The 17,206-nt window shown below is 63.6% G+C and overlaps 1 protein-coding gene across 1 annotated transcript; it reads right to left on the bottom strand.

The window, feature by feature from the left end:
* Positions 1-4,871: 4,871 nt before the first annotated feature.
* On the bottom strand, positions 4,872-16,773 carry TMEM161A (transmembrane protein 161A). Its single transcript, XM_084221097.1, has 12 exons — positions 16,724-16,773; positions 15,952-16,055; positions 15,789-15,869; positions 15,604-15,701; positions 13,806-13,962; positions 12,315-12,466; positions 11,161-11,221; positions 10,550-10,693; positions 9,120-9,233; positions 7,769-7,943; positions 6,209-6,305; positions 4,872-5,196 (listed from the first exon to the last, which is right to left on the bottom strand). Exons 1-12 carry the CDS (start codon positions 16,724-16,726, stop codon positions 4,901-4,903), a joined length of 1,482 nt encoding a protein of 493 aa, XP_084077223.1. The 5' UTR covers positions 16,727-16,773; the 3' UTR covers positions 4,872-4,900.
* Positions 16,774-17,206: the final 433 nt, after the last annotated feature.

Below are 17,206 nucleotides of genomic sequence, written 5' to 3'. Positions count from 1 at the left end.
ATTAGCACAAGCACTGTTAATTGCCTTTTCCCCTGCCCTCACCATCGATGTGTGTGTGTCGATTTTGACGGCTTTTCTTGGATCTGGATTCTATTTTATTGCAGTGAAGACACTTTGTTATATAATGTTTATATATTTTAAGATTTGTGCCAAGAGAGGATGTATATTTAATAAAAAATATGATTGACCTCGGGTTCTCGGGCCTGGAACGTTCAGGGGGGGTTTGGGGGGATTTTTGGGGGGTTTTTGGGGGATTTTTGAGGAGATTTTTGGGGCTTTGTGAGAAGATTTTGGGGGATTTTTGAGGACATTTTTGAGGGGTTGTGAGGAGATTTTTGGGGGGGTTGTGAGGAGATTTTTTGGGAATTTTGAGGAAATTTTTTGGGGCTTTGTGAGGAGATTTTTGGAGGATTTTTGAGGAGATTTTTGGGGAATTTTTGAGGAGATTTTGGGGGGATTTTTGAGGAGATTTTTGGGGGATTTTTGAGGAGATTTTTGGGGATTTGTGAGGAGAGTTTTGGAGGATTTTTGAGGAGATTTTTGGGGGATTTTTGAGGAGATTTTGGGGGGATTTTTGAGGAGATTTTTGGGGATTTGTGAGGAGATTTTTTTGGGGCTTTTTAAGGAGATTTTTGGGGGATTTGTGAGGAGATTTTTGGGGGTTTGTGAGGAGATTTTGGGGGGGGTTGTGAGGGTTTTTTGATGGCTTTTTTAGGGTTTTGTGGGTTTTTTGGGCATTATGAGGGTTTATGAAGGGATTTTTGGGGCTTTGTGAGGAGATTTTGGGGGGTTTGTGAGGAGATTTTTGAGGGTTTTGGGGTTTTTTTTTTGTGAGGATTTTTAGGTTTTTTTAATGTTGTTTTGAGGCTTTGCTGGGAATTCGGGAGGATGCAGAGGGAAGGGCAGGAGCTCGGATTTGTGTCGCTGTCCCCAGCGCGGTGGCAGCAGGTGGCACTGTCACCTCAGGCTCGGCCCGGAGCCTCCCCCAGCTCGGGGCTCCCGGCCTCAATAAAAACCACTCCCAAACTCCAAAAAAACCTCTATAAACCCCCAAAAAACCCCTCATAACCCCCCCAAATAAACCCTCATAACCCCCAAAAAAACCCCTTTATAACCCCCTCAAATAAACATTCATAACCCCTCCCAAAAAAACCTTTATAACCCCCCCAAAAAATCCCTCATAACCCCTCCCAAAAAAACCTTTATAACCCCCCCCAAAAACCCCTCATAATCCCCAAAAAAACCTTTATAACCCCCCAAAAAAACCCCTCAAACCTCCCCCAAAACTCCTGAAAACCCCTCAAAAAACCCCTCAAGTCCTCTCCCCAAAATCTCCTCACAACCCAAAAACCCTCAAAAATCCCCTCACAAACCCTGCCAGGGACCCCATTGGGGTGGGAAAGAATTCCCTGTCAGGGATCCCTTTTGGGATAAAATGGGATGGGAGAGAATTTCCTGTCAGGGATCCCATTTGGGGTGGAAATGGGGTGGGAGAGAATTCCCTGCCATGGATCCCATTTGGGATAAAATGGGATGGGAAAGAATTCCACGTCAGGGATTCCTTTTGGGGTGGAAATGGGGTGGGAAAGGATTCCCTGCATCCCTCTTTGTCAGGGATCCCATTCGGGATAAAATGAGGTGGGAGAGAATTCCCTGTCCACCCTTTTGGGGTGGAAATGGGGTGGGAGAGAATTCAGGGATCTCGTTTGGGATGGAAATGGGGTGAGAAAGGATTCCCTGTCAGGGATAAAATGAGATGGGAAAAGATTCCCTGTCAGGGATCCCTTTTGGGGTGGAAATGGGGTGGGAAAAGATTCCCTGTCAGGGATCCTATTTGGGATAAAATGGGATGGGAAAGGATTCCCTGTCAGGGATCCTTTTTGGGGTGGAAATGGGGTGGGAGAGGATTCCCCGTGACAGATCCAATTTGGAATAAAATGGGGTGGGAAAGAATTCCCTGCCATGGATCCATTTGGGATAAAATGGGATGGGAGAGAATTCCCTGCCATGGATCCATTTGGGATAAAATGGGATGGGAAAGGATTCCCTGCCATGGATCCATTTGGGATAAAATGGGTTGGGAAGGACCCCCCGCATCCCCCCGTGCCAGGCCGAGCCCCCAGCCCCGCGATCCCCCCGGGTTCTCCCGGATCCCACCCGGCCGCCCGGGACGGACGAACGCCGCCGGTGCCCCGCGCCCCCCGCATCCCCCGGGGCCCCTCGGTGCCCGCGGCCGTGTCTGCGCCGCCGGCTGCTCGATCTGTCACTGTCGCCGCCGGGCAGGGTCACCCGTCTGGGCAGCTCCCCGGGGAGGCTCCGTCTGCGTGTCTGCCTCCGCCGCAACCCGGCCCTAGCAACGCGACAGGCGACAGGCGGGACAGCGCACGGCGGGGACACGGCGGGGACACGGCGGGGACACGGCGGGGACACGGCCGGGACAGCCCCGAGCCCCCCCTGCACCCCAAACCCGGCGGGAATTCCCCCGCACTGCGCCGTCCCGACCGGCTGGGCTGGGCTGGGCTGGGCTGGGCTTTGAGTTGGGCTTTGGGTTCTCCATTGATCCTAGGCTGGGCTTTGGGCTGGGTTTTGGGTTCTCCATTTCCTCCTGGGCTGGGCTTTGGGCTCCCCTTTTCCTGCTAGGCTGGGCTGAGCTGGGCTTTGGGCTGGGCTTTGGGTTCTCCATTTCCCGCTGGGCTGGGCTGAGCTGGGCTTTGAGCTGGGCTTTGGTTTCTCCGTTTCCTCCTAGGCTGGGATTTGGGCTCCCCATTTCCTGCTAGGCTGGGCTGGGCTGGGCTGGGTTTTGGGTTCCCCATTTCCTCCTAGGCTGGGCTTTGGGCTCCCCTTTTCCTGCTAGGCTGGGCTGAGCTGGGCTTTGGGCTCCCCATTTCCTCCTAGGCTGGGCTTTGGGCTCCCCTTTTCCTGCTGGGCTGGGCTGAGCTGGGCTTTGGGTTCTCCGTTTCCTCCTAGGCTGGGCTTTGGGCTCCCATTCCTGCTAGGCTGGGCTTTAGCTGAGCTGGGCTTTGGGTTCTCCGTTTCCTCCTAGGCTGGGCTTTGGGCTCCCCATTTCCCACTAGTCTGGGCTTTGGGTTCCCCATTTCCTGCTAGGCTGGGCTTTGGCTAAGCTGAGCTTTGAGCTCCCCATCTCCCGCTAGTCTGGGTTTTGGGCTCCCCGTCTCTTGCTGAGCTGGGCTGGGCTTTGGGTTCCCCATTCCCCACTTGCAAAATGGGAATTTCCGCCTCTTTTTTTCCCTGCTTTTTTCCTCAAACATCCGCGGCGAGAATTCCCGGGAAGCAGGAGAAGGAGGAGGAGGAGGAGGAGGAGGCGGATCAGCCCAGTTAAGCCCGGCCCAGCGCTCCTCCCGGCGCTGGCAGAGGGAATTAAGACCATTGCAAGGCCGTCAGACAGGATCAGAGCCCGGCCCTGCTAATCCCGTTACACGCAGCTGCAGCAGCCCCCACCCCGGGGACAGCTCGGCTCACGGGGACACTGTCCCCACCCCCGGTGTCACCAGCCCCGGGTGACCCCAGGGACAGGGAAGGGACCCAGCCCTGTCCCCACCCCCAGTGTCACCATCCCCAGGTGACCCCAGGGACAGGGAAGTGACCTGGCCCTGTCCCCACCCCCCCAGTGTCACCAGCCCCGGGTGACCCCAGGGACAATGAAGGGACCCGGCCCTGTCCCCACCCAGTGTCACCACCCAGTGTCACCATCCCCAGGTGACCCCACGGACAGGGAAGTGACCTGGCCCTGTCCCCACCCCTGTAATGTCACCAACTCCAGGTGACCCCAGGGACAATGAAGGGACCCGGCCCTGTCCCCACCCCGTGTCACCACCCAGTGTCACCATCCCCAGGTGACTCCAGGGACAGGGAAGGGACCCGGCCCTGTCCCCACCCCCAGTGCCACCATCCCCAGGTGACCCCAGGGACAGGGACAGGTGAGCTGAGCTCTGCTCCTCCCGTGCCACCTGCTGGGGGGTTGGGGACACTGAGAGCAGCCTCTGGGTGACAACCCTGGTGTCACTTGTTTATTGAGGAGCTGCCACCCCGAGGGGTGACAGGAGCACGGACCCCAAAACCCTGCTGGCCACTGCAGCTGCCACTCCTGGGTGTCCCCAGCGTGTCCCCAGCGTGTCCCCAGGCTCTCCCCACCAGGGGCAGGCACGGTGGTGACACAAAGCCCCTCCTGGTGGCACCAATGTCCCCACGGGTGTCCCCAAAGTGGCACAAGCAGGCACGGCAGCAGAGAGGCACTGGCAGCACCCGGTCCCTCCAGTCTGTCCCAGTCTGTCCCAGTCCCTCCAATCCATCCCAGTCTGTCCCAGTCCCTCCCAGTCCGTCCAAGTCCCTCCAGTCCCTCCAATCCATCCCAGTCCATCCCAGTCCCTCCCAGTTCCTCCAGTCCCTCCAGTCCATCCCAGTATGTCCCAGTCTGTCCCAGTCCATCCAAGTCCCTCCAGTCCCTCCAGTCCATCCCAGTCCCTCCCAATCCATCCCAGTCCCTCCCAGTCTGTCCCAGTTCATCCCAGTCTGTCCCTGTCTCTCTCACTCTGTCCCAGTCCGTCCCAGTCCCTCCAGTCCGTCCCAGTCCCATCCCAGTCCATCCCAGTCCATCAGTCCCTCCAGTCCGTTCCAGTCCCTCCCAGTCCCATCCCAGTCTATCCCAGTCCCTCCCAGTCTGTCCCAGTCCCTCCAGTCCGTCCCAGTCCATCAGTCCCTCCCAGTCCCTCCCAGTCCCCCCCAGTCCCATCCCAATCCCATCCTAGTCCATCCCAGCCCCATCCCAGTCCCCCCCAATCCCCTCCCAGTCCCTCCCAGTCCAACCTAGTCCATCCCAGTCCCTCCCAGCCCCATCCCAGCCCCATCCCAGTCCATCCCAGTCCCCCCAGTTCCCCCAGTGTCAGGAGGCCGCCAGGTGCTGGTGGAAGTAGAGGCCGCAGAGGCTGCAGAGCACCTGGCAGGCGCTGACCCACCAGGTGAGGAAGGAGAAGAGGCCCCGCAGGAAGGGCGGGGCGAGGACAGCGCCCAGGAGCGCCGAGAGCTCCTGCACCGCGCCCTGCACGTCCCTGTCACCGTCACTGTCACCGCCACCGCCACCGCCACCGTCACTGCCAGCCTCGGGGCGCGGCGGGGCCACCGGAGCCGCTGGGGACACGGCGGGGGACACGGCGGGGGACAGCCCCCAGGAGTGGTGACCTGCGGGACAGGGACAGCTGTGGGACAGGGGACAGCTGTGGGACAGGGGGACAGCTGTGGGGACACAGGGGACAGCCCCCAGGAGTGGTGACCTGCAGGACAGGGACAGCTGTGGGACAGGGGACAGCTGTGGGACAGGAGGACATCTGTGGGGACACAGGGGACAGCCCCCAGGAGTGGTGACCTGCGGGACAGGGACAGCTGTGGGACAGGGGACAGCTGTGGGGACACAGGGGACAGCCCCCAGGAGTGGTGACCTGTGGGACAGGGACAGCTGTGGGGATATGGGGACAGCTCTGGGGACATGGGGACAGCTCTGGGGACACAGGGGACAGATCTGGGACACGGGGTACAGCCCCCAGGAGTGGTGACCTGCGGGACAGGGGACAGCTCTGGGGACAGCTCTGGGACAGGGGACAGCTGTGGGGACACGGGGACAGCTCTGGGGACAGGGGGACAGCTCTGGGGACACAGGGGACAGCCCCCAGGAGTGGTGACCTGCGGGACAGGGGACAGCTCTGGGACAGGGGGACAGCTCTGGGGACAGGGGGACAGCCCCCAGGAGTGGTGACCTGCAGGACAGGGACAGCTCTGGGGACAGCTGTGGGGACATGGGGACAGCTCTGGGGGGTCAGAGAGACAGCTCTGGGACATGGGGACAGCTCTGGGGATACGGGGACAGCTGTGGGGACACAGGGACAGCTCTGGGGACACAGGGGACAGCTCTGGCGTGTCCCCGTGCCCCAGCCCTGCTGGTGGCACAGTCCCAGCACCGAGTTTGTCCCCACTGCAAACCAGAACAGAACCAGGGGACAGAACCAGGGGACAGGAGCAGGGGACAGGAGCAGGGGACAGGAGCAGGGACAGGAGCAGGGGACAGGAGCAGGGGACAGGAGCAGGGACAGGAGCAGGGACAGGAGCAGGTACAGGAGCAGGGACAGAAGCAGGGGACACGCTGAGCTGGGGGCTGTGACAGCTGGGGACAGCTGGGGCCCTGGTGGCCCCTCCTCACCCAGGGTCTTGAGCAGCAGGGCGCAGTGCAGCGTGAGGATGACGGGGCCCAGGTACTGCAGGCTCACCACGGACACGTAGCAGTAAATGCGGGAGATCTGCGGGACAGAGCCCACAGGGACCCTGGAGACACGCCCTGACCCCAATCCCGATCCCATCTCCATCCCCATCCCAAATCCCAAATCCCAAATCCCAAATCTGGGAGATCTGCGGGGCCAGAGCCCAGAGGGACCCTGGAGATACACCCTGATCCCATCCCAATCCCAATCCTGACCCTGCTCCCCATCCCCATCCCCATCCCAAATCCTGGTGATCTGCGGGGCTGAGAGCCCAGAGGGACCCTGGAGACTCGCCCTGACCCCAAATCCCCATCCCAAATCCCCATCCCAAATCCCCATCCCCATCCCAAATCCTGGCCCTGCTCCCCATCCTCATCATTGCCATCCCCACCCTGACCCTGACCCCAATCCCAACCCCAACCACAATCCCCATTCCCATTCCCAGTCCTGACCCCAATACTGTTCCTGTTCCCAATCCCGATCCCATTCCCATCCCCATTCCCGTTCCTGTTCCCGTTCCCATCCCGTTCCCATTCCCATTCCCATCCCCATCCCCATCCCCGTTCCCGTTTTCCCGTTCCCGTTCCCGTCCCCGTTCCCGTTTTCCCGGCCCGCACCTGCTGCTGGATCTCGCGGGCCAGGGCCGGAATCCGCCCCGCCTGCCGTTCCCATTCCCATTCCTGTTCCCATTCCCGTTCCCATTCCCATCCCCGTTACCATTCCCGTTCCCGTTCCCATCCCCGTTCCCATTCCCGATTTCCCGTTCCCATCCCCGTTCCCGTTTTCCCGGCCCGCACCTGCTGCTGGATCTCGCGGGCCGGGATCCGCCCCGCCTGCCGTTCCCATTCCCATCCCCGTTACCATTCCCGTTCCCGTTCCCATCCCCGTTCCCGTTCCCGTTCCCGTTCCCGGTCCGGTCCCGCACCTGCTGCTGGATCTCGCGGGCCGGGATCCGCCCCGCCTGCCGTTCCTGTTCCCATTCCTGTTCCCATTCCCATTCCCGTTCCCGTTCCCATTCCCGTTCCCATTCCCATTCCCGTTCCCGTTCCCATTCCCGTTCCCATTCCCATCCCGTTCCCGTTTTCCTGGTCCCGCACCTGCTGCTGGATCTCGCGGGCCGGGATCCGCCCCGCCTGCCGTTCCCATTCCCGTTCCCATCCCCGTTCCCATCCCGTTCCCATTCCCGTTCCCGTCCCCATTCCCGTTTTCCCATCCCCGTTCCCGTTCCCGTTTTCCCGGTCCCGCACCTGCTGCTGGATCTCGCGGGCAGGGATCCGCCCCGCCTGCTGTTCCCGTTCCCATTCCCATTCCCATCCCCATCCCCATCCCCATCCCCGTTCCCGTTTTCCCGTTCCCGGTCCCGTTCCCGTTCCCGTTTTCCCGGCCCGCACCTGCTGCTGGATCTCGCGGGCCGGGATCCGCCCCGCCTGCCGTTCCCGTTCCCATCCCCATCCCCGTTCCCGTTCCCGTTCCCGTTCCCGGTCCCGGTCCCGGTCCCGCACCTGCTGCTGGATCTCGCGGGCCGGGATCCGCCCCGCCTGCCGCCGCATGCGGCGCACCCAGCGCTCGGCCAGCGCCAGGTACGCCTGCAGGTGGTGGCGCGTCCCCAGCAGGCGCAGCAGCGACAGCGCCACCACGGCCCAGAGCCGCAGCGTGTCAAAGGACGCGTCCGACAGGCTGCGGGCGACAGGGACACCGCGGTGGCACCGGGGACAGGGGACACCGGGGACAGGGGACACCGGGGACAGGGGACACCGCGGTGGCACCGGGGACAGGGGACACCGGGGACACCGGGGACAGGGGACACCGGGGATGGCACCGGGGACAGGGGACACCGGGGTCAGGGGACACCGGGGATGGCACCGGGGATGGCACCAGGCTGGGGACAGTGACCCCTGATCCACTGGGGACACCGGGGATGGCACCGGGGATGGCACCGGGGACAGGGGAGACCAGGGATGGCACCGGGGACAGGGGACACCGGGGATGGCACCGGGGATGGCTCTGGGCTGGGGACAGTGACCCCTGATCCACATGGGACACGGGGGTGGCACCGGGGACAGGGGACACCAGGGATGGCACCGGGGATGGCACCGGGGACAGGGGACACCGGGGACAGGGGACACCAGGGGTGGCACCGGGGACAGGGGACACCAGGGATGGCACCGGGGATGGCACCGGGGACAGGGGACACCGGGGATGGCACCGGGGATGGCACCGGGCTGGGGACTGTGACCCCTGATCCACTGGGGACACTAGGGATGGCACCGGGGACAGGGGACACTGGGGATGGCACCGGGCTGGGGACAGCCACCCCTGGTCCAGAGGGGACACCAGGGATGGCACCGGCTGGGGACAGGAACTCCTGATGCACAGGGGACACGGCAGGGATGGCACCAGGGATGGCACCGGGGACAGGGGACACAGGGGATGGCAGCGGGCTGGGGACAGCGACCCCTGATCCACAGGGGACAGGGGGACACTGGGGATGGCACTGGGGATGGCCCTGGGCTGGGGACAGTGACCCCTGATCTACTGGGGACACCGGGGATGGCACCGGCCTGGGGACAGGGACCCCTGATCCACAGGGGACAGGGGACACTGGGGATGGCACTGGGGATGGCACCAGGCTGGGGACAGGAACCCCTGATCCACAGGGGACAGGGGACACAGAGGGTCACAGGGGACATTGAGGAGCTGTTGGGGGACACTGGGTCCCAGTGGTCACCGAGGGTCATGGATGGTCACAGGGGACACTGGGGGTTACTGGGGACACAGAGGGTCACTGGGTGTCACCAGGGTGACAGTGGGGACACTGTCCCCCCGGGGATGTCCCCCAGCTGTGCCACTCACATCTGCACCGTCCGCCCGCCCAGCGGGGCCTGCAGCAGGAAATCCCGGGCCAGGGGCCGGACCCAGAGCAGCACCACCAGCACGGGGGCCAGGAACCCCGCCTGCAGCAGGAGCCTGCGGGGACCCCAGATCCCACAGGGACCCCAGATCCCACAGAGACCCCACAGACCCCACAGAGACCCCAGGGACCCCACAGGGACCCCAGGGACCCCACAGACCCCACAGGAACCCCGCCTGCAGCAGGAGCCTGCGGGGACTGTCACTGACCCACGGGACCCCAGGGACCCCCAGATCCCACAGGGACCCACAGGAACCCCAGATCCCACAGATCCCACAGGGACCCCACAGGGACCCCACAGACCCCACAGGAACCCCGCCTGCAGCAGGAGCCTGCGGGGACCCCAGATCCCACAGCGACCCCACAGGGACCCCAGATCCCACAGGGACCCCAGGGACCCCCAGAGACCCCACAGACCCCACACGGACCCACAGGAACCCCGCCTGCAGCAGGAGCCTGCGGGGACCCCAGATCCCACAGCGACCCCACAGGGACCCCAGATCCCACAGGGACCCCAGATCCCACAGAGATCCCACAGGGACCCCACAGGGACCCACAGATCCCACAGAGACCCCACAGACCCCACAGGGACCCCCAGATCTCACAGGGACCCCACAGGGACCCCAGGGACCCCCAGATCCCACAGGGACCCCAGATCCCACAGGGACCCCACAGGGACCCACAGGAACCCCGCCTGCAGCAGGAGCCTGCGGGGACCCCAGATCCCACAGATCCCACAGGGACCCCACAGGGACCCCCAGATCCCACAGGGACCCCACAGGGACCCCCAGATCCCACAGGGACCCCACAGAGACCCCAGGGACCCCACAGGGACCCCAGGGACCCCGCGTGCAGCAGGAGCCTGCGGGGACCCCAGATCCCACAGCGACCCCACAGGGACCCCCAGATCCCACAGGGACCCCAGGGACCCCCAGATCCCACAGGGACCCCACAGGGACCCCAGGGACACACAGAGACCCCACAGACCCCACAGCCCCCTCTCCTCTCACCCCAAACCTCCCCCAGAGCAGGGGCGTCCCGGCACCGAGCCCTCCCTCGCTCCCTCCCCAGGTGTCCCCTGCTGTCCCCCACTGTCCCCCACAGGTGTCCCCGCTATCCCCAGGCACCCCCAACAGTGCCTCAGGTGTCCCCCACACTGTCCCCAGTGTCCCCAGGTGTCCCCAGGTGTCCCCTGCTGTCCCCAGGTGTCCCCAGGTGTCCCTGCTGTCCCCAGGTGTCACTCACTGTGTCAGGGGCCGGCCAGCCGCCATGCTGAGCGCGTCCAGGTGTGTCTGTGCCCCCATTATCCCCAGTGTCCCCAGGTGTCCCCAGGTGTCCCACACTGTCCCCAGTGTCCCCAGGTGTCACTCACTGTGTCAGGGGCCGGCCAGCCGCCATGCTGAGCGCGTCCAGGTGTGTCTGTGCCAGGCGCAGCCCCGGGAAGGTCAGGCAGGCGCCCAGGAAGGAGCACAGGGCCACCAGTGCCAGCTTGAAGGCCAGCCTGGCCAGGGGCAGCCTGGGGACACAGGGGACACAGGGTGACACTGCTGTCCCCAGCCTGGCCAGGGGCAGCCTGGGGACACAGGGGACACAGGGACAGGTGACACTGCTGTCCCCAGGCTGGGGACACACAGGGGACACAGGGTGACACTGCTGTCCCCAGCCTGGGGACACACAGGGGACAGGTGACACTGCTGTCCCCAGCCTGGCCAGGGGCAGCCTGGGGACACAGGGGACACAGGGTGACACTGCTGTCCCCAGCCTGGGGACACACAGGGAAGGACAGGTGACACTGCTGTCCCCAGCCTGGGGACACACAGGATGGACAGGTGACACTGCTGTCCCCAGCCTGGGGACACACAGGGATGGACAGGTGACACTGCTGTCCCCAGCCTGGGGACACACAGGGATGGACAGGTGACACTGCTGTCCCCAGCCTGGGGACACACAGGATGGACAGGTGACACTGCTGTCCCCACTCACGTCCAGTCCCAGCCCCGCGGCCTCAGGATGGGCTCCAGGTGAGAGGAGACGGCGGCCAGCCCTGCGGAGTGACCATGGAGTGACCACCAGGGAGTGACCAATGGGGAGTGACCACGGAGCGACCAGGGAGTGACCAGGGAGTGACCAGTGAGGAGTGACCAGGGAGTGACCACGGAGTGACCAGGGAGTGACCAGGGAGTGACCACAGAGTGACCACCAGGGAGTGACCAATGGGGAGTGACCAGGGAGTGACCAGGGAGTGACCAGGGAGGAGTGACCAGTCAGTGACCAGGGAGTGACCAGGGAGTGACCAGGGAGGGACCGGGAAGTGACCAGGGAGTGACCAATGGGGAGTGACCAATGGGGGAGTGACCACCGTGAGTGGGGAGTGACGCCCATGAGTGAGTGACCCCCGGGAGTGACCAAGGAGTGTGGAGTGACCCCTGGGAGAGAGGAGTGACCAAGGAGTGACCCCTGGGAGTGAGGAGTGACCCCAATGAGTGTGGAGTGACCAAAGAGTGGGGAGTGACCCCCATGAGTGACCAATGAGTGTGGAGTGACCCCTGGCAGTGGGGAGTGACCAAGGAGTGACCCCTGGGAGTGACCAAGGAGTGTGGAGTGACCCCTAGGAGTGGGGAGTGACCCCTGGGAGAGAGGAGTGACCAAGGAGTGACCCCTGGGAGTGGAGTGACCCCCATGAGTGACCAAGGAGTGGGGAGTGACCCCTGGGAGTGTGGAGTGACCCTCATGAGTGACCAAGGGGTGACCCCTGGGAGTGTGGAGTGACCAAGGAGTGACCCCCGGGAGTGTGGAGTGACCCCTGGGACTGGGGAGTGACCCCTGGGAGTGGGGAGTGACCAAGGAGTGACCCCTGGGAGTGGAGTGACCCCTGGGAGTGCCGTCACCCCCACGAGTGACCCCTGGGAGCAGTGTCCCCCCCCAGCAGGGTCCCCATCGCCCCTGTCCCCGTCCCCATCCCCGTCCCTGTCCCCATCCCTGTCCCTGTCCCTGTCACCCACCGGGCTCCAGGCCGAACTCCAGCAGCTCCTCGCGCCCCCCATCGCCCCCCGCCCTGTCCCCATCCCTGTCCCTGTCCCTGTCCCCATCCCTGTCCCTGTCCCCATCCCTGTCCCCTCCCTGTCCCCGTCACCCACCGGGCTCCAGGCCGAACTCCAGCAGCTCCTCGCGCCCCGCCAGCGCCAGCATGGCCAGCAGGAGGAAGAGGAGGGCGGAGGCGAGGCAGACCGAGCGCTCCCCGGCCTCCTGCGAGCGGAAATAGTGCCGCATCACCGTGAGGAACACCTTGCTGAGGGGGTGGGGACAGCGGTCAAGGAGCCTGGGGACACCGGGGGACACCCCCAGACCCGGCCCGACCCCCCGGCCAGAGCCACCCCCAGCTCCGCTGCGGGGCGCCGGCAGCACCCCGCCCAAATGACCCCCAAAATTCAGATTAAATCCTCACAAATGACCCCCAAAATTTAGATTTAATCCTCCCAAATAACCCCTAAAATTCAGTTTTATGCTTCATAAAATAATCCCTAAAATTCAGATTTAATCCTGACAAATGACCCCCAAAATTCAGATTTAATCCTCCCAAATAACCCTGAAAATTCAGATTTATGCCTCAGAAATAACCCCTAAAATTCAGATTTATGCCTCATAAATAACCCCTAAAATTCAAATTTATGCCCCTAAATTCACTTTTATGGGGGATACCAATTCTGGTGGGGTCCCCCTTTTTGCCTGGGACCCCCAGAGTGAGGATACAGGGAGAAGAGCACGGTGAGCAGGCACCAGAGCACACCCATTCCTCCCAAATAACCCCTAAAATTCACTTTTATGCCCCATAAACAACCCCTAAATTCAGATTTATGGGGGGTACCAATTCTGGGGGGGTCCCCCCTTTCTGCCTGGCCCCCCCAAAATGAGGATACAGGGAGAAGAGCATGGTGAGCAGGCACCAGAGCACGCCCAGCTTGCTCACCTGCAGAATTCCTCCCAAATAACCCCTAAAATTCAGTGTTATTCCTTATAAATAACCCCTAAATTCAGTGTTATGCCCCAAAAACAACCCCTAAATTCACTTTTATGGATGGTACCAATTCTGGTGGGGTCCCCCTTTCTGCCTGCCCCCCCAAAGTGAGGATACAGGGAGAAGAGGATGCTGAGCAGAGCACGCCCAGTTTGCTCACCTGCAGAATTCCACCCAAATAACCCCTAAAATTCTTTTTTTTTGCCTCAGCTGAGAGGGTATCAATTCTGGTGGGTTCCCCTTTCTGCCTGTCCCCCCAAAACGAGGATACAGGGAGAAGAGGATGGTGAGCAGGCACCAGAGCATGCCCAGGTTGGCCACCTGCAGAATCCCTCCCAAATAAAATAACCCCTAAAATTCACTTTTATGCCCCTAAATTCACTTTTATGGAGGGTACCAATGCTGCTGGGGTCCCCCCCGTTGTGCCTGCCCCCCAAAGTGAGGATACAGGCAGAAGAGCACGGTGAGCAGAGCACACCCAGCTCACTCACCTGCAGAATTCCCCATAAATAATCTCAAAAATTCAATTTTATGACCCTAAATTCACTTTTTTGGGAGGGTACCAATGCTGGTGGGGTCCCCCCTTTCTGCCTGCCCCCCAAACCGAGGATACAGGCAGAAGAGCACGGTGAGCAGGCACCAGAGCACGCCCAGGTGCCCCTCCCGGGCCGGGCCCGCCAGGCTGCAGTAACCCTCGCTGAAGGCGTAGACGGCGCCGGCGTAGACGGAGAAATCCACGAACCACTGGTACTCGAGGAAATGGCGCAGCACTGCGGGGACACGTGTGCCACCAGGATGGGGACAGGGATGGGGACAGCACTGCGGGGACAGGGCTGCCACCGGGATGGGGACATGGCACCGGGATGGGACAGGGAGAAATCCACGAACCACTGGTACTCGAGGAAATGGCGCAGCACTGCGGGGACACGTGTGCCACCAGGATGGGGACATGGCACCGGGATGGGGACAGGGCTGGGGACAGCACTGCGGGGACACCGGGATGGGACAGGGCTGGGGACAGGGCTGGGGACAGGGCTGGGGACAGGGCTGGGGACAGCACTGCCACCGGGATGGGACAGGGAGAAATCCACGAACCACTGGTACTCGAGGAAATGGCGCAGCACTGCGGGGACACCGGGATGGGACAGGGCTGGGGACAGCACTGCGGGGACACCGGGATGGGACAGGGCTGGGGACAGCACTGCGGGGACACCGGGATGGGACAGGGCTGGGGACAGCACTGCGGGGACACCGGGATGGGGACAGGGCTGGGGACAGCACTGCGGGGACACCGGGATGGGGACAGGGCTGGGGACAGCACTGCGGGGACACCGGGATGGGACAGGGCTGGGGACAGCACTGCGGGGACACCGGGATGGGACAGGGCTGGGGACATGTGCCACCGGGATGGGACAGGGCTGGGGACAGCACTGCGGGGACACCAGGATGGGGACAGGGATGGGGACAGGGCTGGGGACAGGGCTGGGGACAGGGCTGCCACCGGGATGGGGACAGGGAGAAATCCACGAACCACTGGTACTCGAGGAAATGGCTCAGCACTGCGGGGACACCGGGATGGGACAGGGCTGGGGACAGAGCTGGGGACAGGGCTGGGGACAGCACTGCGGGGACAGCGCTGTGGGGACACGTGCCACCGGGATGGGGACATGGCACCGGGGACAGCACTGCCACCAGGATGGGGACAGGGCTGGGGACAGCACTGCGGGGACAGGACTGCCATCGGGATGGGGACATGGAACTGGGCTGGGGACAGCAGTGCGGGGACAGTGCTGCCACCGGGATGGGGACATGGCTGGGGACAGCACTGCCACCGGGCTGGGACAGCACTGCCACCAGGCTGGGGACATGGGACCGGGATGGGGACATGGCACTGGGCTGGGGACATGGCACTGGGATGGGGACATATCTGTCACTGTGCGGGGGACACGCCTGTCACTGGGCTGGGGACATGGCACTGGGCTGGGGACATGTCTGTCACCAGGCTGGGGACACATGTGTCACTGGGCTGGGGACCCATCACCTGCCTGGGGACACATCACTGGGCTGGGGACATGCATGTCATGGGGCAGAGGACATGTCTGTCACTGCACTGGGGACACATTGTCACCGCACTGGGGACATGTCACTGAGCTGGGGACAGATCTATCACCGCATGGGGACACCCCGCCGTGTCCCCTCTGTGTCCCCTCTGTGTCCCTGCCGTGTCCCCGCCTGTCCCTGCTGTGTCCCTGCCGTGTCCCCTCCGTGTCCCCTCTGTGTCCCCTCCGTGTCCCCGCCGTGTCCCCTCTGTGTCCCCTCCGTGTCCCTGCCGTGTCCCCGCCGTGTCCCCACCATGTCCCCGCCATGTCCCCTCCGTGTCCCCTCCGTGTCCCCGCGTGTCCCCGCCTTACCCAGCGCGTCGGCGGCCGTGATGGGGCTGGTGTCCAGGCGCAGCTCGATGTCCCGCGGCACCGACAGCGGCCTGTCCTCTGCCACCCCGTTGGCCCTCCTGCAGGGACACCCGGCTCGTCCCCGTGTCACCCCCCGCCACTGGGGGTGGTGACACGTCCCGCTGCCACCCCCAGGTGACGCTGACCTGTCCCTCTTGCCCTTGGGGCGCTGCTTCCCGGCCAGGGCGCTGAGCTCCTCGTCCGTGGGGTGCTTGTACCTGTACAGGCTGTGGGGACAGGGGGTGGCAGGCGCTGGGGGGACACGGGGGGGACACGGGGGGGACAGGGGGGACAGGGGGGTGGCCGTACCTGCCGTTGCAGAGCAGCCAGCGGGCGAAGGAGCAGTGCGGGGCCATCCTCTGCATCAGGCTGGCGGCCAGCAGGGTGACCAGCACCTGCACCCCCAGCACCGCCTGGGGGACAGCGGGGTCACCTGGGGCTGGGGGACACCTGGGGACACCCTGGGGGACACCCTGGGGCTGGGGGACACGGGGACACCCCGGGGCTGGGGGGACACCGGGCAACACCTCGGGGGTGGGGGGACACGGGGACATCCCGGGGGTCACCGGGGCTGCGGGGTCCGTTCCCGGTCCCCCCATGGTCCATCCCGGTTCCCCCCAGTCCATTCCCGGTCCGTTCCCGGTCTCCCCCAGGTCCATTCCCGGTCCGTTCCCGGTCCCCCCACGGTCCATCCCGGTTCCCCCCAGTCCATTCCCGGTCCGTTCCCGGTCTCCCCCAGGTCCATTCCCGGTCCGTCCCCGGTCCCCCCCGGTCCGTTCCCGGTTCCCCCGGTCTATTCCCGGTTCCCTCCCGGTCCATTCCCGGTTCCCCCGGTCCATCCCCGGTTCGCTCTCGGTCCATTCCCGGTCCATTCCCGGTTCCCTCCCGGTCCCTCCCCGGTTCCCCCGGTCCATACCGGTCCCTCCCCGGTTCCCCCGGTCCATCCCGGTCCATTCCCGGTTCCCCCCCGGTCCATTCCCGGTTCCCCCCCGGTCCCTCCCCGGTTCCCCCGGTCCATCCCAGTCCGTTCCCGGTTCCCTCCCGGTCCATCCCCGGTCCCCCCGGTCCCCCCCGTGCCCACCATGCCGGGGTCAGCGCAAAGGCGCCCGCAGGAAGCCCGCACGGGACCGCGCCCCCGCAGCCACGCCCCTCTAATCAACCAATCCGCTGCCGTATTCCTTTTGATTGGCAGGTAATTGACCAATGACAGGGTGGCTGTGGGAGGGGGCGGGTCCTGCGCGGCACGCGGTTCCGTGGGCGCGGCCTCCCGGGAGCGGCGGGGCCGCGGGTTCGAGTCCCGGCTGCGCCAACCCGCGCGGGATATCGATAGTATCGATAATATCGGCGATAAATCGTGTCCGCCCTCATCCCCGCCCTGGGCTAACCCTGGGCAAACGCCAGGGACCTTCCGAAGCTGACCCACACAAACCAGACTCAACTCGGCGAAGTTAATTTAATTTATTACCAACTGAAGCAGAGCAGCATGGTGAGGAATAAAACGAAATCTCAGTGCCAGGACCGACATCCCAGTGCCAGGACCCACATCCCAGTGCCAGGACCGACA

Source organism: Fringilla coelebs (assembly GCF_963513975.1).
Source record: "Fringilla coelebs genome assembly, chromosome: 24".
Lineage (NCBI taxonomy): Eukaryota > Metazoa > Chordata > Aves > Passeriformes > Fringillidae > Fringilla > Fringilla coelebs.
The sequence above is the reverse complement of the archived record's forward strand: the minus strand, read 5'-3'. Positions and strand labels throughout refer to the sequence as shown.